Source organism: Eretmochelys imbricata, chromosome 25, assembly GCF_965152235.1.
Source record: "Eretmochelys imbricata isolate rEreImb1 chromosome 25, rEreImb1.hap1, whole genome shotgun sequence".
Classification (NCBI taxonomy): domain Eukaryota; kingdom Metazoa; phylum Chordata; order Testudines; family Cheloniidae; genus Eretmochelys; species Eretmochelys imbricata.
Genome location: NC_135596.1, coordinates 1,420,059 through 1,445,873, shown reverse-complemented (window position 1 = coordinate 1,445,873; position 25,815 = coordinate 1,420,059). Strand labels below are relative to the sequence as shown.

The 25,815-nt window shown below is 44.0% G+C and overlaps 1 protein-coding gene across 6 annotated transcripts in view; it reads right to left on the bottom strand.

Moving 5' to 3' along the window:
- SPPL2B (signal peptide peptidase like 2B) overlaps positions 1-25,815 on the bottom strand; it is a 103,149-nt gene that overhangs the window by 28,460 nt on the left and 48,874 nt on the right. For 5 of the 6 annotated variants that reach the window (XM_077841832.1, XM_077841830.1, XM_077841829.1 and 2 more), the window contains 8 exons: positions 19,516-19,605; positions 12,361-12,500; positions 11,343-11,485; positions 7,432-7,528; positions 7,037-7,153; positions 4,040-4,121; positions 2,099-2,173; positions 1,903-1,965 (listed from right to left, as the gene is read on the bottom strand). In XM_077841832.1, coding sequence (XP_077697958.1) covers positions 1,903-1,965; positions 2,099-2,173; positions 4,040-4,121; positions 7,037-7,153; positions 7,432-7,528; positions 11,343-11,485; positions 12,361-12,500; positions 19,516-19,605 — 807 coding nt within the window. Of the gene's footprint in view, positions 1-1,902; positions 1,966-2,098; positions 2,174-4,039; positions 4,122-7,036; positions 7,154-7,431; positions 7,529-11,342; positions 11,486-12,360; positions 12,501-19,515; positions 19,606-21,149; positions 21,219-25,815 lie in introns of those variants that run through there. The other variant, XM_077841833.1, reaches the window with a different exon arrangement.

Here is a 25,815-nt window from a genome sequence, read left to right as displayed (position 1 = left end):
AAATCTTGCTTTAATCACTGATTTTAATCCTGCTGAGCATTTGTATTTTGTAATTATTGGTTCTCAATGGTTCGTATAATTTGGTATTTTTTTGCTAACCAGGAGGATACATTGTATCTATATATATTTATTTAAGAACTATATTGCTTACCATACATCTATTCAGATTCTTAAGTTTTACATTTATTATTATGCTAGAAAATGGTGAATAATGCACTTATTTACTAGATGATTTTTTTTAAAACTTGGAATTTGTGTCATAGAATCATAGAATATCAGGGTTGGAAGGGACCTCAGGAGGTCATCTAGTCCAGCCCCCTGCTCACAGCAGGACCAACACCAACTAAATCATCCCAGCCAGGGCTTTGTCAAGCCTGACCTTAAAAGCTTCTAAGGAAGGAGATTCCACCACCTCCCTAGGTAACCCATTCCAGTGTTTCACCACCCTCCTAGTGAAAAAGTTTTTCCTAATATCCAACCTAAACCTCCCCCACTGCAACTTGAGACCATTACTCCTTGTCCTGTCCTCTTCTACCACTGAGAATAGTCTAGAACCATCCTCTCTGGAACCACCTCTAAGGTAGTTGAAAGCAGCTATCAAATCCCCCCTCATTCTTCTCTTCTGCAGACTAAACAATCCCAGCTCCCTCAGCCTCTCCTCATAAGTCATGTGTTCCAGACCCCTAATCATTTTTGTTGCCCTTCGCTGGACTCTCTCCAATTTATCCACATCCTTCTTGTAGCGTGGGGCCCAAAACTGGACACAGTACTCCAGATGAGGCCTCACCAATGTCGAATAGCTGCATTTGTATGGAAATTGGAATTCAATTAAAAATCCAAAAAACCAAGCATTTTAAATAAGTTTTAACTAGTTAAATAAAACTACCTCAAATGTGCTGGATATATAAACTTACTTTTTTTCCCCTTAACAAAACATGTTTTGCATTTAAAACTAACTCTTTTATTAAACAAAGAAAGTATTATCTGTAGTAGTGAACTGAACTGATTGTTTCTGGTCACCATGTCCCTTCAAGATTTTAGAACTACTAGATCTCATTGTCTTACATCTTATTTTAATTCATAGATAGGAAAAAGAAAACAAGCTTTCCTACTTGCAACTCTCATTTGGTTTCTCAGCTTTGAATTAACTAGTCATTGAACTGAACTCGTCGAATAAACGAAAATGAGGAAACACTCTTCTGCACCCGTAAAGGAGACTATTCCTCCCAAAAGTTAGTTGAGAACTTCAACAAATGTTGATTCTAGGTGCTTCCACCAGTTCAGTGGTTTGACTTTCTTAAAGTCTTTGGAAAAAAACATGTACTGCTTGAAGATTTTTTTTTAAACTTAAATGATTTTTATTTAAATGTACTGTGTAAATGATGAATAGCTTCCTCCACTCATTGCTCTGCACACCAGAAGCCCTTACTACACTGTGCTTTTTCACGTCATGGTAGTGCGCATATTGTTCTGACCATGGAAATGGAAGAAATACAGGTTTCAGAGTAGCAGCCATGTTAGTCTGTATTCGCAAAAAGAAAAGGAGTACTTGTTGCACCATACCTCAGCAGACTTTAACAATATTAAATATTATTATATTTACATGGTTCTTTACAAATACAGCACATAAATTTCCCTGCACTGAAAACTTACAATTCAAGATGTGACGACATTGGCCCTACTGCAGAAAGTTACTTAAAATTCTACTTCTGAGAATGCTGTGGATTCCCATGGAGCTCTGCAGTGCTTTATATTTCCACGCCAAATGCTTTTGAAACTAGCGGCCCCAGAAGTGCCAGGCCATTTCAGCAGCTCTTTGTGGTCTGACCCTTTCAGAAGTTGAAAGCCTCAGAAGGTTAATAGCTAGTAGATACTCTCATGTTTTCAAAATGCATACAGTACCTTTTCATGAGTGGCAGAGTCAGTCGGGCCCGCAGCCACCTCCACCATTATACTCTGCCCTGTCTAAAGAAAAAGGGGAAACTGTAAACCAGCACTTCAGTCAGCATGTCTGGATAATTTAAGAACACACATAGAAATATGCTGTTTGGTTACAGTCCATTCTGAACAGCAAGCACTGGAGACAAACTGTACATACCTTTGTTAAAAAAGGTGTGATGAATACGAAGAACACATCATACACAAAAAGAACCATCAGGAGCAAGGTGCAACCCTGGGGGAAAGATGAGAGCTTCAGTGGATATTTTATGTACTCTGTGCTAGCTAATGAAAATAAATTTACAGTTAGCAGTTCAAGAGTATTCAGTTTCCAAGATTTATTCAATATACCCATGTATTTTCCTGAATTCAACTCTGCACAGATATATCACATGGAAAGATCTTTGCCTGCACACAATGTGTAACTGTATTATCCTTCAGACACGACACTGCAGAAGAGAAGAATGAGGGGGGATTTGATAGCTGCTTTCAACTACCTGAAAGGGGGTTCCAAAGAGGATAGATCTAGACAGTTCTCAGTGGTAGCGGATGACAGAACGAGGAGTACTGATCTCAAGTTGCAGTGGGGGAGGTTTAGGTTGGATATTAGGAAAAATTTTTTCACTAGGAGGGTGGTGAAACACTGGAATGCGTTACCTAGGGAGGTGGTGGAATCTCCTTCCTTAGAAGTTTTTAAGGTCAGGCTTGACAAAGCCCTGGCTGGGATGATTTAGTTGGGGATTGGTCCTGCTTTGAGCAGGGGGCTGGACTAGATGACCTCCTGAGGTCCCTTCCAACCCTGATATTCTATGATTCTATGACACTACACTTCCTCCCAGTAGAATTCCTGCCATGAAATATGCTTGCTCTATGAAGTCTAAATATGCTGCAATTTTGTTTTGTTAGGACTTGTGGGATAGCTCTGGAGGACAGATTCCGCTAGACAGCAGTAACTATAACTCTATTCTGGCCAATTCATGCTGGGCCTCTGACAGTAGTTTTGCACAAAGTCAAGTTGCCCATCTTCCTTGCCCAGTGAGAAAATCTGCTATGGCAGCTGCTTACAATAAGAGATGGAGGGGTCAGTCTGACCCAGAATGATTAGCTAGAGGACATAAACATTCAATTGAAAGGAAGAGGAAAGTCAAGATCTGGGATAGTACCCAATTCAGAGGCATGGGACCCATAAATACCAAAGCACATTCCACCCCCGCATTGCATGTTTGTTTATGTAGTCCAAAGAACGAGAATGTTGCCAGGATACAAAAAGGTGCAATAGAACAGGGATATATCATAGGGGGAATCTGCGTCATCAGAACAAACTCTTCATAGACAAATGAAAGTTCTAATGATAAATTTTACAAAAACAAAAAGAATAGGTGGACCCTGGGGAAGAACATTCATGAAGGACTGCACTGTGAAACAATGGGTTTGATTTTCTTTTCTCCTTCAGAAGCTCTTCTAAGTGTAACAGTGAGGCCTAAAGAACTATGGTGGGGGCTCTGGAAAGGGCCATCCTGATCAGACATCAAGATTCAAGACATTTGTAGATGTCTGTCTAGAAGATAATCCAGCAATCTCAACAGGTATAAATCTGACTCCACTTCAGCACTTGGCCAGTCCAAGATCCATTATGAATACTCTGGCCCTTCAAGTGTCTTTTTGTCTCCATGAATCTGAAAGCTATGGGAGAGCCTAAAGCGGAGCACTGCATCAATGGTGGAGAGGGCACAAGCACATTTCGTTTTTATCCCTTTGTCCTATTCCTGCATGGACACCTGCATGGACACCTGCATGGACATATAAATGTGAGGTAAGACTTTCCCAAAGTCTTACCTCACATTTATATGATAGTAGTTGGTACTTTCAGATAGGGGCTATTTTCTGTTAGAGGCCAGCTCTCTACTGAATGAGAGGTTACCAACCTTGTGCAAGCCATTTGATTTCTTAAACTTCTTTGTTCACGTTTGCCCCAATCCACGCACAGCACCAGTTAAAACCAGAAATGTGTTTCCAAATCAATGTGTGTAATCAAAAACTGCCCTTTTATACACCATGTCTGAGCAGGTTCTTTATTTTGGCACTTGTACTGTTTCCGTACCTTGAATGTAGGTAGGCGGATTGTTTTCAACATGTAAAGGCAGAAGGCGATTCCCAGAGCATCTTGCAGAACCCATGCCCACCTAGAGAGACAAGAATGTTACTTTCCTGCAGGAGGCACAAAAAGAGCCAATCCAAATCAGGCTCTCTCAACCACATTAGAAATAGTCGCTTACCACCAGGTTGGGCAAAGAACACACGCTACATAGACACATTATTAGCATTGTCTTTTTTCTCTCTTTTGAATTAACCTTTATAATAGGCTAAAAAACTGAGACAGATGTAAAATTTAGTACCTAGTTCCTTATCTGTTATGACAATAAAGAAAATTGTAGTAGACACGGTGCATTTTGTGCATGCCAATTAAGTCTATGAAAACCAATCAGCTTCTGTAGTTGTCTTGTACCCACACACCCCTCCCACTTTCTGTCAACAGTCTAGAACCTGGACATCAAAACAGACTGAGAAAGACTATTAAACATTCATTGCCAGTACACCATTTTTAATCACTGAGACCTTTTCAATAACTGAAGTTAGTGTGTTTGTGAAAGATATTACTGTTTCCAGTGCTACTGAAATTATAATTTATATAGTGAGCTATTACATCATACTATGTATTTAAAATGAATTTGTGATGTCAAGTTGGGGTATTTCATGTACTTATATTGATACAATCTAGGAAAAAACCCTCATATTTCTGCGTGTATTTAATCCAAATTCAATTTTACAAATTTACCTGCAGACCTATTATGGATTAGCAAGGAAGTAACAAACGGACATTGTTCATTTATTCTGGCAGATACAAGTTAGCTTTATTTATTTGCAATAATACCAATAAATGTGCTTCAGTACTGAATTCTTAGTAACATGAGACCTCATCACAACAATCTGCTATTTGCTGAGAAGTAGGGAGAGATCATAGGATGTTTGTGGAGGGACTTAGTGTGGTCTGTCAATTAGCTAAGTAACAATTTTGAGGTTCAGCTGTATTTACTAACCGGGATAATTTAAAATGAACTGCTCTAAAGTTTGCCACTATTAAAAAGAACAGGAACTGTTATCTACCACAATCTCTACTTAGGTAAGTTACACTGGGCCTTATCTTAGCTCCTCTGCATGCTCTAAAAGCTTATATTCTTACAGAGGGCCAAATATTTTCATTTTATCTGATCATATCTGTTCAGTTAATGTTCCAATTTTCTAGGTAGCCAAGAACAATTTTACTTTGGGAAAAAAAACAACCAAAAAAACAACCCAAGCCCAGAAGTCTACATAGCAATGAAACAGACCTGCAGCCCAAGCCTGGCGAACCCTAGTTGGTTGGCACAGGCCATTTGTAGATGTCTAGTTGCTGTGTAAAGATACCCATAGAGGTCTGCAGTGCTTTAACTCAGTGGCTCTCAATCTTTCTATACTACTGTACCCCTTTCAGGAGTCTGATTTGTCTTGTGTACCCCAAGTTTCACCTCACTTAAAAGCTACTTGCTTACAAAATCAGACATAAAAATACAAAAATGTTACAGCACACAGTTAGAACATAACATAACATAAGAACGGCCATACTGGGTCAGATCAAAGGTCCATCTAGCCCAGGATCCTGTCTTCCGACAGTGGCCAATGCTTGGTGCTTCAGAGGGAATGAACAGAACAGGTAATAATCAAGTGACCCTGTTGCCCATTCCCAGCTTCTGGCAAACAGAGGCTAGGAACACCATCCCTGCCCATCTTGGCTAGTACATCCCCCTCACTACCTATACAAACTAACTAACAATTTATTTTTTTAATCCCGTTCCTATCCCACCCTGCAGTAACCACTCCTACCCATTCCTGCATTGTTTCTTGCATTTTTATGCTGTTTCCACTTGCAAAAACCTTAGATCCCGAAAATCCAGCAAGAGAGATTCCCCCATGCTGCTTAAAAACAAAACAAAACCTCAACAGTCAGTTATATATATATAAATGGAATTCAGACAATTTTTACTGCAAACTGGCAAGAGATTTAGTATTTTCCCACAAATTACAACAGTTTGGGTTTTTTTGCCCATCCAAATCCACCCGCACAAAAGTACATTTTACTTGCTCCCACTATTATGGCAGCAGGTCCTGTGGGACCCATGGGATCCCAGTCCCACTGCAGAGTTCTAACATACAGATACTGCTGGCCAAAAGACTCTGAACTTGAGTGCATGAGGTACATGTGCACGGACAAGAACTCAAAGGAGAATTAGTAGTTAAGTGATCTATACCAAATGAGTAATTCAGGTTTCAGAGTAGCAGCCGTGTTAGTCTGTATTCGCAAAAAGAAAAGAAGTACTAGTGGCATCTTAGAGACTAACCAATTTATCTGAGCATAAGCTTTCGTGAGCTACAGCTCACTTCATTGGATGCATTCAGTGGAAAATACAGTGAGGAGATTTATATACACACAGAACATGAAAAAATGGGTGTTATCATACACACTGTAAGGAGAGTGATCACTTAAGATGAGCTATTACCAGCAGGAGTAATGGTTTTAACAACAGCCCAGATGAACCATTCCAAACAAACATCTGGAGCCACATACCCAAATATGGGCCAGTCCTATATCCCTGTCCAGCACTGAGACTGGACGGGGAGGATTCCATCCAGCAGTGGAACTCATGGCCTAATTTCCATTCCCATTCTGGAAGGCTGAGGCCCTGCAAAGTGCAAGACCACCCAGGACCCCAGTGGCAGCACAATGTGCTGTGCCTATGAAAACCTGGGCTTGGTAGCAGGTACAGCTTTATGAACCATGGGTCAGTGGGCTCAGAGTACAGTGCAGAGATGAAGTACTCAGTTCCTGGAAGATGTGGTTGACAATTTCTAGCTGCCTAAATTCTGCAGCCCCTCCTCCCTTCCTGAACTCAGGAGCAGTACAACCCAGGCTTTTGAGGGGGTCTGTTAACTTGTTCTCTTGGACAACACAAAGTATTCAGTATTACAGTGACTCATTGTGGAAAGTAAAGCCTGGACTTACTGATCTTCATTTCTGAAGACTCCCCAGACCACACTAATAGAGATACAAAACACAGCCAGAAGCAACATCCGGACCTGCGGACGCTTGTGAAAATATGGCAAGTTGTTGTCAGGGATTCTGAAAGTGGAAAACATACCATGTAAACATTAACAGACAAAGGGAATATCAAGGGCACTTTAGGTAAAGCTTTGAACACCATAGAGGCATACTGGAAAACAACCACTCAGACCTGCTCCTGATTTTTGGCACAATTACCCTTTTTCAGTTTAACATTTTAAATTATGCAACAACAATCCAAGTCTAACTCCGACCTAACACCCAAGGGAAGCATCCAATACTCTAAGACTTCATGAAACACATTTTTGACTTTAAAAAGTATGCAAATGGTCAAATACCTGCACTTCCCCAATGGGAACCTTCTTACAAAGGGAGACAGACAACTGTAGAGACCAATGGAGGCAGCCAGGCAGAAAATCCCTATAATAACATAGACTGAAAGAGTAAAATTAATAAGTGATGGTAGGATACCAGACACTGTCCCTCACATCTCAACCATGTGGCTCTCCATATCCCCAAACTGGAGAAAAGAAAACCATATTTAAAAAAGTGTATTAAAAGTCATCATTGCTATCTAGTGGGATTATTCAGGTAAATGAAAAGTTACTTGTTCATGCAAGACAACAGACAGTGACAAGGCAGGGAAGAGGTTGTTTACAGTTTTATAGATAGAAGGTTAAACTCCCAAGGGGATTCTGAAGTATTACTGTTTGCACCTGAGGTCTCTTACTACTTAAATATTGTTGAATTCTATCTAGCTCATCCTCTGTCAGTTGCCCATTTGCTCTTATGCAATAGACTTTGTTGCATGCAGTTATTAACAGATAACAAGCTGTATCTTGCAAATATTTAGCAGTTTGCCTTTAAATTACACCAAAAAATGGACAGTTATTTACCACTTTACTGGTCACATACTCATCTGGTCACTATGTGGGTTTTGTTAATCAGTTTTATTAATATGTTGATATAACAGGATTTTCTTCTTCCATTCCTTACATAAAGATGGGGCATAAAAACATGTTGCTCTACAAAGCCTTTAATGGTTATTAGCTGGAGCTCATTTCAGTGAATTAAACTTTCAAGCTACATTTCCAGGTCCCTTTCTGAAGTGACCACATAATTTAACAGTAACCTACTAAATTACATGATAAGTGTATAAAAATCTCATGCTGCTTTCCATGTTTTAACAACATTAAAATGACTAAGAAATCAGTTTATACATTTCAATTACACAGACTTCTCCAGACAAGACCAAGAGCATGGGGCACTGAGTTCCACATCTAAGTGGGGATTCATGGATTTTAAGGCCAAAAAGGACCATTATAATCATCTAGTCTGAATGCTTCCATAACACCAGCAATACCTGCATCAAGCCTAGAACTTGTGGTCAAGCTAAAGCAGATATTTTGGAACCTTGATTAAAAACTTCAAGCAATGGGGAATCCACCATGTCCCTATCTAAATTGTCCCGATTACCATGTTTAAAAATCATGCCTTATTTCTTTCCTAAATCTATTTAGCTTCAGCTTCCAGACACTGGATCTTGTTCTGCTTTTGTCTGCTACATTAAAGAGCACTCTACTATCAGAAATCTTGTCCCCTGGTAGGTATTTATAGACTGTGATCAAATCAACTCTTAAGCCTCTCTTTGATAAGCTAAATAAATAGAGCTTCTTAAATCCTTAATTGAGGATGGGTAATATGGCTTCTTAAATTTAATCTCTAGAATACTAGTAGATAAGACCTGGGCATATGATGACCCTTGGAAAGCTTGCATTGACAAGGAGAATGTGTAAGCACCCTAGTGGTTCTTCCTCCATCTCAGTTTCTATGATTATTATGAAAGAAGGAAGTTCCAGTCCTTCAGATACGATCTTAGGGAAGAGCCAGTCACCTCTCACTGAGGTGCTAGAAGTACTCCCAAGGGAATTCTACACTAAAAAATTAAAAATTCTGTACCAAAAAAATTAAAAGTTCTGTGCACAATATTTTAAAACTATGCACAATATTTTAAAACTATGCACATTTTATTTGTTAAATAAATAAATGTGGATCTCCAGCATGGTAATGGGGAGCATAGGCCACTGGCTGCAGAGAGGTGGGAGATCACCCTGCAGCCCCCCTTCCTTCCCACCCAGGACATGAACTTGGCGGTGAGGCTGCATCTGACCCTGACACAGTGCAAGGTCTGGGCCTACCCCAGAAACACCCTGGGGTCCTGCCCCTCTGTGTCATGTGCTGGCAGGTTGGCTCAGCCCGGCAGGATCCAAGTGTGGAGGGACTTAGTGTGGGGGATCCAGGTGTGTGTTGAGAGGGTTCTGTGTGGGGCAGTCTGGGTGCGAGCGTCTCAGTAGGGGGTCTGGGTGTCGATCTGGATGCACAGGGGCTCATTGCAGGGTTCCAGATGCAGAAGCAATGGGACTCTGTAGGGGGTCCAGGTGAAGATAGTCAGGGCTCAGTGGGGTCTGGTGTGAGGGGATGGGGCTCAGCGGGGTGGGGGGGGTCTGGGTGTGGCGGGCTCAGCAGTGGGATTCCATGTGCTGGGGGAGTGGGGCTTGGGTGCAACTGGTTGGGGCTCAGTGGGGTGGGGGGGCTGGGTGCAGGGGGCTCATTGAGGTGGTCCAGGTAGAGGAGGGGGGGCTTAGCAGGGGGTGGTGTGGGTGCAGGGATGGGGCTTCGCCCGGAGTTTGGGTGCAGGGGGGCTCCAAATGCAGGGGATGAGGCTCAGTAGGATTGGGGTTTGAGTGCAGGGGCTGGGGCTTGGCAAGGGACTGGGACTTGGCAAGGGGGGTCTGGGTGCAGGGGGGTTCCACATTCAGGGGTGAGGCTTGGTGGGGTGAGGGTTCAGGTGCGGTTGGGGGTCTGGGTGTGGGGGAGTCCGGATGCACAGGCGTTGGACAGATGGGGGAGCAGCTCTGCATACAGTGACCCCTCTCCCCGCAACTGAGGAGCGATGGGGGGCAGGAAGCGGGTGTGCGTGTGGAGCTTCCTGCAGCTGGGGGTGGTTTCTGGAGGTGGGTCTGACCTAGGCGTAGCCCTAGCCCTTCCTCCAGGAGAAGAGGAAGTTCCATCCTCCCCTGCCCCCAGCCCAGCTGGGACTAGCAGCTGAGTCCAGTGCAGGATAGGAGCTACCAGCTGGGGTGGCCCCAGCCCCCCACCCCGGGTGATTTACCTCTCTGCCAACTACTCCAGGAGCCCGAAACAATGCATTCACACTGCGGGGAGGGGTGCATGACCGCTCTTGCAGTTTTCCTTGCTTCCCCATCAGAAAGTCAGTTGTGGGGAAGAAAAGAAATCTGCAGAGGACATTGAATTCTGCGTGCGGGCAGTGGTGCAGAATTCCCCCAGGAGTAAAGAAGAATGAAATAAAAGATTATATTAAAAAACCCTGCTGTTGCAAACCTCTTTGTTCTACATTTTGGGCTTAACTACTTCATGATGTTCCTTTAGAGGAGAAAAAAATTCCCCTCTGGTTTTTGCTGGTGAGATAAAATTATTTAACACATCTAAATCAGTGTATGTTCCTGGAAGATTAACTAATATATAGTCTGATTTTCAGCTCAGAAACACTTTAACTCAAATCTTTTCTGACCATTGGATGGCATGGATTTAAAGCTGAAGACCACAGGGATGGAACAGCAAACACTGCTGAGAAAGAGACTACAGTAGCCATGAAACATTTTAATTCAGAGACTGATCTCCGACTTGCATTTCTACTCTGAGAAGTGACTAGAAATGGCATATCAAGGTTTCATGTCTATTACACATCAATAAGATGAGATAAAATTTTCTCAGGTTAGAAGTTAAAAAAAGGTGTGTTTGTAAGAAAAAGAAAAAAAACACAACAACCTGGGATTCGAGAGTAATAGTTTCTTTTCTAGCTTGGGCATCACCACCAAAGATTTTGCTACCCACATTCTGACACCAGTTACATCTGTGCAATCCCATTCACTTCAATGGGGCTACAGAAGGGTAACTGAAAACTGAATTTGGCCCTGCAATGGGAACTTCACTAACAGTCCTGTTGATGCACAAGCTACATGGGAATCCAGTTTACCCTCAAAGAGATGTGTAAGTCCTCAGAGCTACAAGAAGTAGTAAAAAGCATGTCGGTCACTAGAATAAGTAGATGAGACTCTAAACAAACAAAAGAATCTAACCTGTTTATGAAATGGCAGCCATTTTTACAATCACTTTTCAAACTAGGTATAAAATAAGACAATTTTATAGAAATATAATAAAAAAGCACCTAAGTGGTCATAGAAGAAATAAAGAAGGACCAGCATAGAGCAGCACATCACCACAAATACACAGATCATGATGGGAGTGACATCAACTGTTTCATCATCATGTTTTTCTGCCCCATCATCTCGTTTGTGCTTCATGTATCGCCTGAAAGAGAGCAGCATGTCGATAATCAGATCCTGCAGTGAACAGACAAGGGCTCTCATCCTTCATGGTGCACAGCACAAAAAGGGGGAGCAATGGGAGGAAGAGGATGAGAATGAGATGACACCTGGGCCTGCATGGAGTCAATGGAGCACCACTTTTTCCTTCTTAGGAAAGGGAATATATAAAATTTCAGCAACGGGTCTCAATGAACATAGTGTTTAAAAGACGAAATATTTAATATTTTAAAATATGAAAAGATGATCAACATATGCTGCAAAACATTCACACTTTAGTCAACATTTGATTAAAAATATTTGTTGTATTTCTTGCACTAAAATTATCATTGGGTGGATAAATAAATCCCTCTCTAAATGAAATTATACTAGTAAGAAAAAAAGTTATCTAAAATATTTTCTATGAACTGAAAAACACCAATAAAAGCCTAAGGGAGCCCTTACAGAGGCCCAGATAGGAAGACTACGATTTCTGCTGGATTCTTCTTTTTAACGTTTTAAAAACATGCTCCAAGTTTTTTCTTTGTAAATTGAGGCACCAAAGTACTGTAAATTCAAATTATATTGAAGTAACTCCAAAGATCATTGTTTAGTTGGTGTTGGTCCTGCTTTGAGCAGGGGGTTGGACTAGATGACGACCTGAGGTCCCTTCCAACCCTGAGATTCTAGGATTCTAGGCTTGCCCAGACATATATTTATCACTTCAGTGTTTTCCCATTTCAGATGCACAGGCACAGCCACCCCAACAGCTGGAGCAGTGCTGCTTTGGGCTTCTCTGAATCATATTTGCTAAGCATTCTTTGAACCATAACAGAACTCAAGAACATCTGCACAACATGGCACTCAATTTGCTCTACTTACTTTTTCACATCCCTGCTTCCTGCCCAATAGCCTCCAATTGCAACGGTGCCCACAGCCATTACAAAGATAATCACCATGTTATAGTCAAGAACAGGCTCATTTGGCGCATACATTGCCACCTTCACTGATCTGCCAAAACTCTGTAATGGAAACATGATAATTACAAACTGTTTAGTGTTTCAGCCTCATCAGAATCAACTATTTCTTTGAACCCAGTAAGATAATTTCTATTGCTATCTATGTGAAAGTATTTTGTCAGTTCCCCTCACTCAGCCTTTAGCCTGATGTTGACAGCTCCAGTGTTTGTAGTTGGCGGTTTAGCAACATGACCCACGTCCTCCAAGAGAACCATGATGGGATTTTCAAAACTGCTCCACATTGACTCAGTTGCCTCAAAGTTAGAGGAACACTGAGAGCTTTTGAAAATTCCCATCCTTCATGTCTTCTTACTTAGCCTCCTCCTCCCCAACAGCAAGATTCTCCAAAGAGGAGTGGAGTAGCTAAGGATGGCTACATTTCTGAAAGAAGTTAACCTGCTGACCTCAAAGAAAAACTATTGGCAGAATCTCCTTAGTTCAATATAGATGCCATTAACTTGATGATGACAATCTCGTACCCAGAGAAACGCTTCTATGCACGTTCCCAAGGTAGAGAGGACTGGAAGCCCCTTTGATAAGAACTAGAAAAGGACTTTTGGGTTTTTTTATGCAGTCGATAAGACACATGGCCCAAAGAGGTTATGTTATTTGTTTTTTTGGGTTTATTTCACACCAAGTTGACACGCACTAGTTGGTGTGCAGTATGTAAGCCATACCAATAGTGTGCATATGGGATGGCTATGCCCTCTTTCAATTCGCATCATTGCATACATGTGGTGGAGTCTTGTTGTGTACTAACCTTGTGGCATTCTGGGAAGATACCCATGATCCTCTGCTTCGCTGCTGAGCAGTGTGTATTCTCGGATTTTTCTCATTGTGCATTGCAGATGCATTGTGGAAGCCAGGCAGAAGCCAGTGGAATTCTGGGACTTGGGGTCAAATTTAAAAAAATCCTATAATTCTGCTCTCTCCATCCCTTGCTTCTTCTCTTTCTGGGCAGACTAGTGCCAGTTTCAAATTGCTGCCAGCCACCACGGACCAGACAATGCACTGTGGTGCTATGCTGGCAACTGCGAATACACAGAGGCCATTTGGACTTTATTTGTGCTCTCAGAGCTGAGTGGGCTTGGTTCTGGACTTAACCTGCCACACTACCAAACAGATGATGTGGCTGCAGCAGCGGTGGAAAAAGGAGGATGAAGGAGATACTGAGCAACTGCTACTACAGGAGCTGTTCCTGGAGTAGTTTCACACAGTGCAGCACCATTTCTGGGCTTAGGAAACCAGAGTCGATTGGTGGAAAAGGATCATTCTCCAGACCTAGGATGACCAGCAGTGGTGAGAGAATTCCAGGATGGTGAAAGCAACCTTTTTTGAGATATGTGCTGAACTGCTCTGGAGCTGCAGCGGCAGCATACCAACATGCAGTGCTCCACAGCTGTTGAGAAGCGGGTCACCCTTTCTGTCTGGAAGTTGGCCACCCCTGAACATTACCAGTCCACAGCCAACCAGTTTGGCATAAGGAGATCAATTGTTGAGGCCATTGTCATGCAGGTGTGTGATGCCATGCCTAAGGTACTGCTGCACTGATTATAAAGTCTGGTAATGCTTAGGAGATTACTGATGGCTTTGCACGCACATGGCTCACAAATTGTACTGAGGCAATTGATGGGACCCATGTGCCTATCATTTGCTCCCCGACCAGTGCACAGTGCTTATAAACAGAAAGGGGCATTTTTCCATGGTGCTCCAAGGCCTGCGTGACCACCATGGCAGGTTCACAAACATAAATGCAGAGGCATCTGGAAAAGTCCATAAATACAGGTTCTTTTGGAACTCTCCCCATTTACCTTAATGAATAAAGGAGACTAATACCCCAGGATCACTATGGACATTAATGGTATGGACACTGCTCTGGTTATCCTGGGAGACATGGCTTAACCTCTGCTTCTGTGGATAAAGAAGCCATTCAGAGCCACTTGGACAGAAGGAAGGATCTGTTTAACTATTGCCTCAGTAGCTGCAGACAGTGGAATGTGCACTTGGCCGTCTGAAAGAAAGATTTCAGAGTAACAGCCGTGTTAGTCTGTATTCGCAAAAAGAAAAGGAGTACTTGTGGCACCTTAGAGACTAACCAATTTATTTGAGCATGAGCTTTCGTGAGCTACAGCTCACTTCATCGGATGCATACCGTGGAAACTGCAGCAGACATTATATACACACAGAGATCATGAAACAATACCTCCTCCCACCCCACTGTCCTGCTGGTAATAGCTTATCTAAAGTGATCATCAAGTTGGGCCATTTCCAGCACAAATCCAGGTTTTCTCACCCTCCGCCCCCCCCACACACAAACTCACTCTCCTGCTGGTAATAGCCCATCCAAAGTGACAACTCTCTTCACAATGTGTATGATAATCAAGGTGGGCCATTTCCTGCACAAATCCAGGTTCTCTCACCCCCTCACCCCCCTCCAAAAACCACACACACAAACTCACTCTCCTGCTGGCAATAGCTCATCCAAACTGACCACTCTCCAAGTTTAAATCCAAGTTTAACCAGAACGTCGGGGGGGGGGTAGGAAAAAACAGGGGGAAATAGGCTACCTTGCATAATGACTTAGCCACTCCCAGTCTCTATTTAAGCCTAAATTAATAGTATCCAATTTGCAAATGAATTCCAATTCAGCAGTTTCTCGCTGGAGTCTGGATTTGAAGTTTTTTTGTTGTAAGATAGCGACCTTCATGTCTGTGATTGCGTGACCAGAGAGATTGACGTGTTCTCCGACTGGTTTATGAATGTTATAATTCTTGACATCTGATTTGTGTCCATTTATTCTTTTACGTAGAGACTGTCCAGTTTGACCAATGTAAATGGCAGAGGGCACATTGCTGGCACATGATGGCATATATCACATTCGTGGATGTGCAGGTGAACGAGCCTCTGATAGTGTGGCTGATGTTATTAGGCCCTGTGATGGTGTCCCCTGAATAGATATGTGGGCACAGTTGGCAACGGGCTTTGTTGCAAGGATAAGTTCCTGGGTTAGTGGACCACACCACACGATCCATCGTCTACAGCCAAGCTCTGCGATACAACTGCATTTGCTCCAACCCCTCAGACAGAGACAAACACCTACAAGATCTCTGTCAAGCTTTCTTACAACTACAATACCCACCTGCGGAAGTGAAGAAACAGATTGATAGAGCCAGAAGAGTTCCCAGAAGTCACCTACTACAGGACAGGCCTAACAAAGAAAATAACAAAACGCCACTAGCCGTCACCTTCAGCCCCCAACTAAAACCCCTCCAACACATTATTAAGGATCTACAACCTATCCTGAAGGATGACCCAACACTCTCACAAATCTTGGGAGACAGGCCAGTCCTTGCCTACAGACAGCCCCCCCCCGGAAGCAAATACTCACCAACAACCACATACCACACAACAGAACCACTAACCCAGGAACTTATCCTTGCAACAAAGCCCGTTGCCAACTGTGCCCAGCAGGACAGTGGGGTGGGAGGAGGTATTGTTTCATGATCTCTGTGTGTATATAATGTCTGCTGCAGTTTCCACGGTATGCATCCGATGAAGTGAGCTGTAGCTCACGAAAGCTCATGCTCAAATAAATTGGTTAGTCTCTAAGGTGCCACAAGTACTCCTTTTCTTTTTGAAAGAAAGATGGCACTGTTTATGGGCTAGGTTGAAAGCTGCAGAAAACAACTTGCCTAACTGCATGCTGTATTGTGCACAATACTTATGAGCATAAGGGAGAAAGCCTTAACAAGGGGTGTGGTGCTAGCGCAAAGACATGCTCAACAGTTTGAGCAGACAGCAAGGCATCCATTAGAAAATGAAACATCAGGGCGACGGGATGCCTCTTATCTTTAGTCTCAGGCCTGAAAACGTGAAACTGTACATTCAGCTGTTATGGCGGGGATGGTGGAGGGAGAAGAATGGATTGTATACATTGTAGTCTCTTTTATGGGTGGCAGAAGTGGCACATTGTGGCAGTCCTCATTTTATCATGTGTGCGCCTTTACACTTTCATAAAAACCTACGATTTATACAAAATTTACAGATTTTCTATATTATGCACTGCAGATTCTTTATGAATCAATTTTAATAGTTTTTATTATTAAACAATTTAGTATCTAACAACAAGAAATAACATAAAGCTTTAATTAAAACAAGAATGAAACACAGCTTTAAAGTGACACAGTGCAGTGGAGAGCAGCACACAGCAATAGGGGGATTAAGAGTGGGGCTCCAATTCACAGACGAGTATATGACTTGCCTCTGCTGAGTCTTCTCATTTTCCGGTGTTGCATGCCTGGGCTCAAAGTTAGCAGGGGCATTAGATAGCTCAAAACAGCTGGGCTCGCAGGTGCAATTGTCCTCACTTCCCTGAGTTTGGGAGGGGAATGGCAGGGGGAGCATGGCTGTGGGAGCACAGTGGGGGAACATATGCTGGTGTTCCCAGTACCCTGTATTGTCCAGGGGCTGCAGACATGGCTGGGTCCTGGTTATGGGCACTGTATTGTCTGTGTACCAGCTTGTAGCATGCACCACAGCAGAGCATTCTCCTTCTGTATTGTCTCCAGGGAGTTGCCTCTGCATGTCTCTGGCCACTGTAACACTGTCTCTGGCTAGCTCCCTGTCATTTTCCCTCTCCAATCTAAAATACAACCTCCAGTTCTCTGTTGTTTACTTTTTTTGGAAGGGTTGGGATGGGAAGTCATCAGCCATAGAAGGTGATGGAGGCATGACTGCCTCATCCAGCGATGAAGAGGAGATGGCAGTTTCAGGGATGGCCTCCTCATCTGCCCTAGCCTCCTGTTCCTCAAAAGTTTCCAGTATGGGGGTTGGTTGGCGAGGGGTAGGTTGCAAAACCTTGATTTCCCTATGAGATGGTACTGGTGGTCTGGCAAACTGCTGTCGATAGGCCACCCAGCAGTCCCAATATGGTCATTGTGGTCCATATAGAAGGGAAGGTGGCATATAGGGTTGGTTCTATCACCCTTGGTGATCAGTACAATATTCCTTCTGATTAGCTAGCAAGGGATTCCTGAAGGGGTATGTTGGTGAATCCCTGACTGAAACAGAGGGGACCCATTGAGAGTCTTCTTCATCTTCCACATCATCCCACGTGGGGGCACCTGCTGAAAGTGGATGAGTCTCCTGCGGTGATGGAGGACAGTGGCCTGGAGACTGTCGTCTTGATACTGAAAGGTGCTCGGTATCATAAAAAGCAGAGTCTCTGGTTCATTTGATACCTTGGTCCTTAGAGTATCAGAATTCCCGAGGTACCAAGAAGGAATCCGGTCCCAACATGGTGGCATGTTCCAACGATGAACGCACCGCAGTTGAAGGTGGGGCATTATTGTTTGTTCAGTGCTGAAGATGCCGAAGTGAAGTGAGCTGTAGCTCACGAAAGCTTACGCTCAAATAAATTGGTTAGTCTCTAAGGTGCCACAAGTCCTCCTTTTCTTTACACTAAATATTGTAACGCTAAGGAAAAACAGAAAGGCTGAGGCATGCTCAAGGTGGACACACTAAGGCTCCAACTCTGGCCAAGGCAGTTGAGAAGGAACCGAAGGTGGTTCACCCACGCATCCCTATAAAGCTTCGGTGTCTGGCACAAAGAGGCTTAGAATGCACGCGTAGGCCAAATGGACACTGCTAGCTGAAAGCCTCCAATCAAGTGCTCAAGAGGCGCACGTGCAGCTGAGGGGAGCACCCATAGGGACACTACTTGAAAAACAGAAGTTAGCACAGCAGTATAGTGCAATAATAAATTGTAAAGGCAGATATATGCCAAGATTCCCTCCGGGCTGGGTTTCCTACTGAGAATCAGGATGGCTTCTACTTGCTCACCCTCAGCATTTTGAGTTCTAAAGAGATTCTGGCTTTCCAGGGAGAGCTCTTCACTGCCCTCCTCATTCTCCTCCTTTGATGCCTCGTGCTGCTTATCCATGGGAAGAGGGAAATGCAGGGTCCACAGCTTCCTTGAGCTCAGTAGTTGTGCAACTACTCAAAATCCTGCGCAGCTCCTCAAAAAATGGACAGATTATATTTCCATGGCCAGTCTGTTTCCTAGCATCCCTGGTTTTAGCATAAGTCCTCTTGAGCTGTTGGCTCTTTATCTGGCACTGGTCAGCAATCCAATTGTGACCACTTGAAGACCTCTGACCAGCAATGTCCACAAACAAATCTTTATTCCAGTCACTGCCCCAAGAAGCTGTTCCACCAATACTTCTCCCCAGATGGTGAGGAGATCTAGGGTCTCAGCATGGCTGCTTGAGGCACGTTGTAAATGTTGCTGGAATGATATTGCTACAGTGTCAATATATAGGAACCAAGGAGCAAATGGACCAATCCTGGCACGTGCCAAATTTTAGTTAGGGGGAGGGGACATACAGTCAACATGACTACAGAGCAGTAGAGGGCACACAAGTAAACACACAAGTCAGTAACAGATGCCTGCAAAACAGCGTGAGACAGCAGTTGGACGACTGCCAAAGTAGCGTGCAGCAGCACTGTGCGCACATGAACTGACCACACGAACTCAACTTATATCGAACTTAGCACACCTTGAAAGAGAGTTCAGAGTTTGCAATAAATGCAGAGTTGGGGCAGGCTAATGAATTATATTGTGTGTATGCAGGTATTTTCACACCAGAGTAACTCGATTTAGTGTGGAGTAAATCTCCCGTGTAGATAGACTCAAAACCTTAGTAAAAATATTTGAGAACAAGGTGATGGTTTTACTTATTCATGATATTGGTGTCAAGCCCAAAGCATTCTAAATTATACCATCTCATTTAGTGCCCGCTGGGTTTCACACTGAAGATACAGCATAAGCCTCTCTGTAGAGAATTTCATTTTTGTGGATACTTAAGACAGGAAAAATAAGCTTACTGGTTTACAGTAACCATTCACTCATTGACAAAAGTGCCCATCTTAAAAAGCTTCTAAAATGCACTGCAAACACACTGCTGTGGCATGACATGCTTCAGATAGTATAAGTGAAATTGTTTTATAAAGTGCTTACCTTTCCAATATCTAACATGTCAGTGTAGCTGAGCAAAGCCACAGGAATATCAATCTCTTCATACTGACTCCAGTTACCTTTTGGGGGAGCCTGAAAGTCAGAACAGAAGTCTTTGTAGAGCTGGCTGTATTTCTTTAGTAGAGATAAAGGTCTATTTCTAATCATTTGAAAAGTTTTTGAAAGGAACAAGACATATTAACATTTGGGATTATAACAGAAAATAAACCACATGCCTAACACAAAACAACAGTAAAAGTTACAAGAGGCCGATTTACTGTCCATAATAATGTGAATGAGGCCACATCTGGAGTATTGCATCCAGTTTTGGGGCCCCCACTACAGAAAGGATGTGGACAAATTGGAGAGAGTCCAGCGGAGAGCAACGAAAATGATCAGGGGGCTGGGGCACATGACTTATGAGGAGAGGCTGAGGGAACTGGACTTGTTTAGTTTAGAGAAGAGAAGAGAAGAAAGATTTGATAGCAGCCTTCAACTACCTGAAGGGGGGTTCCAAAGAGGATGGAGCTCGGCTGTTTTCAGTGGTGGCAGATGACAGAACAAGGAGCAATGGTCTCAAGCTGCAGTGGGGGAGGTCTAGGTTGGATATTAGGAAACACTATTTCACTAGGAGGGTGGTGAAGCCCTGGAATGGGTTACCTAGGGAGGTGGTGGAATCTCCATCCTTAGAGGTTTTTAAGGCCCGGCTTGACAAAGCCCTGGCTGGGATGATTTACTTGGATGATTTACTTCGTCCTGCTTTGAGCAGGGGGTTGGACTAGATGATCTCCAACCCTAATCTTCCAACCCTAATCTTCTATGATTCTTTGAATCTGTTCTAGTGTCCTTCAGTCTGTGTATGAGACATCAACATCTCAAACCAACAGCCATTCTGCATAGGCAGGAGAAGCAGATTAATAAACCTTTTCCTCATAGTAGATAAAAATAATACAATTTAGGATCATGTGCTGTTTTATGTATGCAACAGATGGCTACACCCTGATCTCAGTATCACTATACATTTACCAGAACAGAAAAGATCCATTACAGAGACTTGTAAATCATTATCTGCCCATCTAAGAACAACATTATTTATCTTACAATAGCACCTACAACCCCCCTGCTCCCCAAATCAACTGTAGAGCTGATTAATCCTTCATTATTAAATTCACTTAGGCAAGTTTACAACAGCCCTGTCTTACAAAGGCCTCTGAAAACAATAAATGTTAATTTGACTGGAAATGCAAAATAGATTTCCAAAACGGCATTTTATAGTGAGGTTTTAAGACCCAGCACTCAGGTTAACATATTACTTTAAACGATAAAGATGCTTATCAGCATTTCCCCAAAAGGATAGTATTAAGCTCCAAGAAATTTTGCATGGTGATGTCAGATTCAATTTAACTTTCTCAAGACACAAGGGACAACTATTCTGGATTCATGTCCACATTGCAATGCCATTCTCTAGTCATATCCAATATTAAAAGAATTTGTTTTTATAGTTTAACTCATAAAACTGAAAAAAAGATGTCAAGGCATCCCTAAAAGAATGTCACACTTAAATAGGTCTGCAACCTGACAGATATCAGCCACTAAAGGGCATAACAGAAAAAGGCAACAAAAAAAAGTTACCTAACTGTTATTCTTTGCGATGTGTTGCTCAGGTCCATTCCAATTAGGTGTGTGCGTGCCGCGTGCACAGTCACCAGAAGGCTTTTCCCCTAGCAGTACCCGTCGGGTCAGCTGTGGAGCCCCCGGAGTCGCGACTTCATGGCGCTGCATATAGGACCCTGCTGACTCACCACCTCTCCAGTTCCTTCTTGCTGGATTACTCTGACAGAGGGGAAGGCAGGTGGCTTTAGAATGGACATGAGCAACACATCTCGAAGAACAACAGTTAGTTATGAAAGGTAGGTAACCATTTTTTCTTTAAGTGTTTGCTCATGTCAATTCCAATTAGGTGATTCCCAAGCCTTACCCAGGAGGTGTGGTCGGCATTCATAGAATCATAGAATATTAGGGTTGGAAGAGACCTCAGGAGGTCATCTAGTCCCATCCCCTGCTCAAAAGCAGGATCAACACCAACTAAATCATCCCAGCCAGGGCTTTGTCAAGCTGGGCCTAAAAAACCTCTCAGGATAGAGATTCCACCACCACCCTAGGTAACCCATTCCAGGGCTTCACCACCCTCCTAGTGAAATAGTGTTTCCTAATATCCAACATAGACCTCCCCCACTGCAACTTGAGACCATTGCTTCTTGGTTTTGTCATCTGCCAACACTGAGAACAGCCGAGCTCCATCCCCTTTGGAACCCCCCTTCAGGTAACTGAAGGCTGCTATCAAATCCCCCCTCACTCTTCTCTTCTGCAGACTAAACAAGCCCAGTTCCCTCAGCCTCTCCTCATAAGTCATGTGTCCCAGCCCCCTAATCATTTTTGTTGCCCTCCCCTGGACTCTCTCCAATTTGTCCACATTCCTTCTGTAGTGGGGGGACCAAAACTGGACGTAGTACTCCAGATGTGGCCTCACCAGTGCCGAACAGAGAGGAATAATCACTTTCCTTGATCTGCTGGCAATGCTCCTACTAATACAGCTCAATATGCCATTGGCCTTCTTGGCAACAAGGGCACACTGTTGACACATATCCAGTTCATGGAACAGCTGATTGAAGCACTGCTCTGCCGAATGCTGCATCATTCCTGGCATAATGGGTGATAGCATAATGGGAAGTGAAGGTGTGAACCGAGGACCATGTTGCCGCTCTACAGATCTCCTGGATCAGAACCTGGGCCAGGAAGGCCGCCAAGGAAACCTGAGCTCTGGTGAAATGCACCATCAGTGCGGGGATAGGGACCTTTGCCAGGTCATAGCATGCCTGGATACAGGACATGATCCATGATGATATCCTTTGGAAGGACACAGGGAGACCCTTCACCCTATCCGCCACCATGACAAACAGCTGGTTCAACTTGCGGAACAGCTTTGTTCTTTCAATATAAAAAGCCAATGCCCGCCAAACATCTAGGTAGTGGAGCCTGAACTGGAAGAAATATGTCTTGGCTGGTATGAAGAAAAAGAGTATTTGTGGCACCTTAGAGACTAACCAATTTATTTGAGCATGAGCTTTCGTGAGCTACAGCTCACTTCATCGGATGCATACTGTGGAAACTGCAGAAGACATTATATACACAGAGACCATGAAACAATACCTCCTCCCACCCCACTCTCCTGCTGGTAATAGCTTATCTAAAGTGATCATCAAGTTGGGCCATTTCAAGCATAAATCCAGGTTTTCTCACCCTCCGCCGTATGCATCCGATGAAGTGAGCTGTAGCTCACGAAACCTCATGCTCAAATAAATTGGTTAGTCTCTAAGGTGCCACAAATACTCCTTTTCTTTTTGCGAATACAGACTAACACGGCTGTTACTCTGAAACTTGGCTGGTATGGAAATTTGAGACCATCTTCGGGAGGAACGCTGGGTGAGGTCGAAGCTGCACCTTGTCTTTGTAAAAGATGATATAGGGAGGGTCAGATGTGAGGGCCTTCAGCTCAGACACCCTCCTGATTGAAGTTATCGTGACTAAGAAAGCCACTTTATAAGACAGATAGAACAGTGAGCATGTCACTAAGGGCTCAAACGGAGGCCCCATCAGCCTCGAGAGCACCAGGCTAAGGTTCCAAGCTGGAGTTGGCCACTGGATTTGAGGATATAGCCCGTCTAGTCCTTTAAGAAAACATCACACCATCGGGCTAGCAAAGATGGAGCGGCCCGCCTCTCCTGGGTGGAAAGCCGAGATGGCAGCCAGGTGAACCTTTACTGATGAGTGTGACAAGTCCTGCTGTTTCAACTTTAGCAGATAGTCCAAGATAAAGGGAATGGGAGATTGTGTCGGAGGGATAGGCTCTGTAAACACCAAATCGAGAGTCTCTTCCACTTGGCTAAGTAGGTAGTCCTGGTCAATGGTTTTCTGCTGCCCAGAAGAACCTCCCTCATGGGGTCTGAGCATGAGCACTCTAGTGGATTAAACCACGCAGCTTCCAAGCCATGAGGTGGAGAGACTCGATATCGGGATGCTGGAGATGGCTGTCATGTTGAGTGATGAGGTCTGGTACTAAAGGCAGAGTGATTGGAGTATGCACTGATAGCTCCAGCAGCATTGTGTACCAATGCTGACATGGCCAGGTTGGTGCTACCAGGATCACCGAGGCTCCGTCCCTGCAGATTTTGAGGAGGACCTTGTGAACGAGTGGGATAGGAGCGAACGTGTAGAAGAGGTGGTTCTTCAGTACCAATGTGGACACAAGAACAAATGCATATGAACTAGCCATCAGGAAGTTTAGACTTGAAATTAGACAAAGGTTTCTAACCATCAGAGGAGTGAAGTTCTGGAACAGTCTTCCAAGGGAAGCATTGGGGGCAAAAGGCATATCTGGCTTCAAGACTAAGCTTGATAAGTTTATGGAGGAGATGATATGATGGGATAGCCTAATTTTGGCAATTAATTGATCTTTGACTATTAACAGTAGATATGCCCGATGGGGTGGGATCTGAGTTACTACACAGAATTCTTTCCCAGGTGTCTAGCTGGTGAGTCTTGCCCACATGCTCAGGGTTTAGCTGATTGCCATATTTGGGGTCGGGAAGGAATTTTCCTCCAGGGCAGATTGGAAGAGGCCCTGGAGGTTTTTTGCCTTCCTCTACAGCGTGGGGCACGGGTCACTTGCTGGAGGATTCTCTGCACCTTGAAGTCTTTAAACCACGAGTTAAGGACTTCAATAGCTCAGACATAAGTTAGGGGTTTGTTACAGGAGTTGGTGGGTGAGATTCTGTGGCCTGCGTTGTGCAGGAGGTCAGACTAGTTTATCATAATGGTCCCTTCTGACCTTAAAATCTATCATTCTGTGATTCCATGGAAGAAGAAACGAGTCTGCCAACGAGCCTAAACTATGGCTCAGGAAGGAGCAGAATTGCAGGCACTTCCTGTTGCCCCTTGTGGCGAACAGATCGATATGGGGAACTCCCCATCATTGTAAGATATTGCTTATTATGTCTGGGCAAATGGACCACTTGTGATTGTGAAAAGACCTGCTGAGATGGTCCGCTATCTTGTTCTGAGACCCAGGCAGATAGCACATTCAATACTCTTGGAAGCGTCCTATGCAGAACTCCCAGAGCTTGAGCGCTTCCTGAGATAGGGGAGAGATGCATGCTCCCCCGTCTATTGATCTAAAACATTGCTGTTGTATTGTCCATCAGGACTGATATGCATCTGCCCTCCAGATGAGGCCGGAAAGTCTGACACAGCAGATGAACTGCTCTCAGCTCCCTGACATTGATGTGAAGAAACAGCTCCTCTGCAGACCAGAAGCCCTGAGTTCTGTGCTCTCCGAGGTGCACTCCCCACCTCATTGCCAACACGCTGGTGACCAGACACAACGAGGGGCGTGGTTTGGAGACGGCGACCCATGCACATACCATTTGGGGGTCGAGCCACCACTGAAGAGACTCGAGAACCCACGGTGGAAGTGTGACTACCGTCTAGGCTGTGTTTGCTCCATTGATACTCGGAGGCTAGCCAGGCCTGGAGAGGTCTGAGTCCCACATGTTGACCACATACAAGCAGGACGCCATGTGCCCAAGGAGTTTCAAGCAATTCCTTGCCGTGGTTGTAGGAAAAACTGTCTGAGGTCTTGTATGATGTCGTGTATAACCTGAAAGCGGGTCTGAGGTAGGAATGCTCTGGCCTGCCTCAAGTCGAGCACCGTCCCTATGAACTCTATTCTCTCAGTAGGGGTGAGCATTGACTTTTGAGTGTTTAAGAGGAGGCCCAGTGTGTCAAAAGTGGATCTTATCAGGCTGACCTGTTGATCCACTTGTGTCCTGGACCGGCCCTTCACTAACCAGTTGTCGAGGTATGGAAATACCTGAACTTGCCTTTTCCGCAGGAAGGTGGCCACGACTGACATACATTTGGTGAACACCGGAGGTGCCGATGACAGGCCAAACGGGAGTACTGCGAATTGGTAGTGCACGCCCCCTTAGGAAGCGCCTGTGAGGTGGGATTATGGAAATGTGGAAGTATGTGTCCTTCAAGTCGAGGGCAGCATACCAATCTCCTGGATCCAGGGACGGGATAATGGTGGCCAAAGAGGCCATACGAAACTTTAGTTTCTTCATGAACCTGTTGAGGTTGTGCAGGTCCAAGATGGGTCTGAGGCCCCCCTTTGCTTTTGGTATTAGGAAATACTGGGAGTAGAACCCCTTGCCCATGAGCTCCAGCGGAACCTCCTTTGAAAGT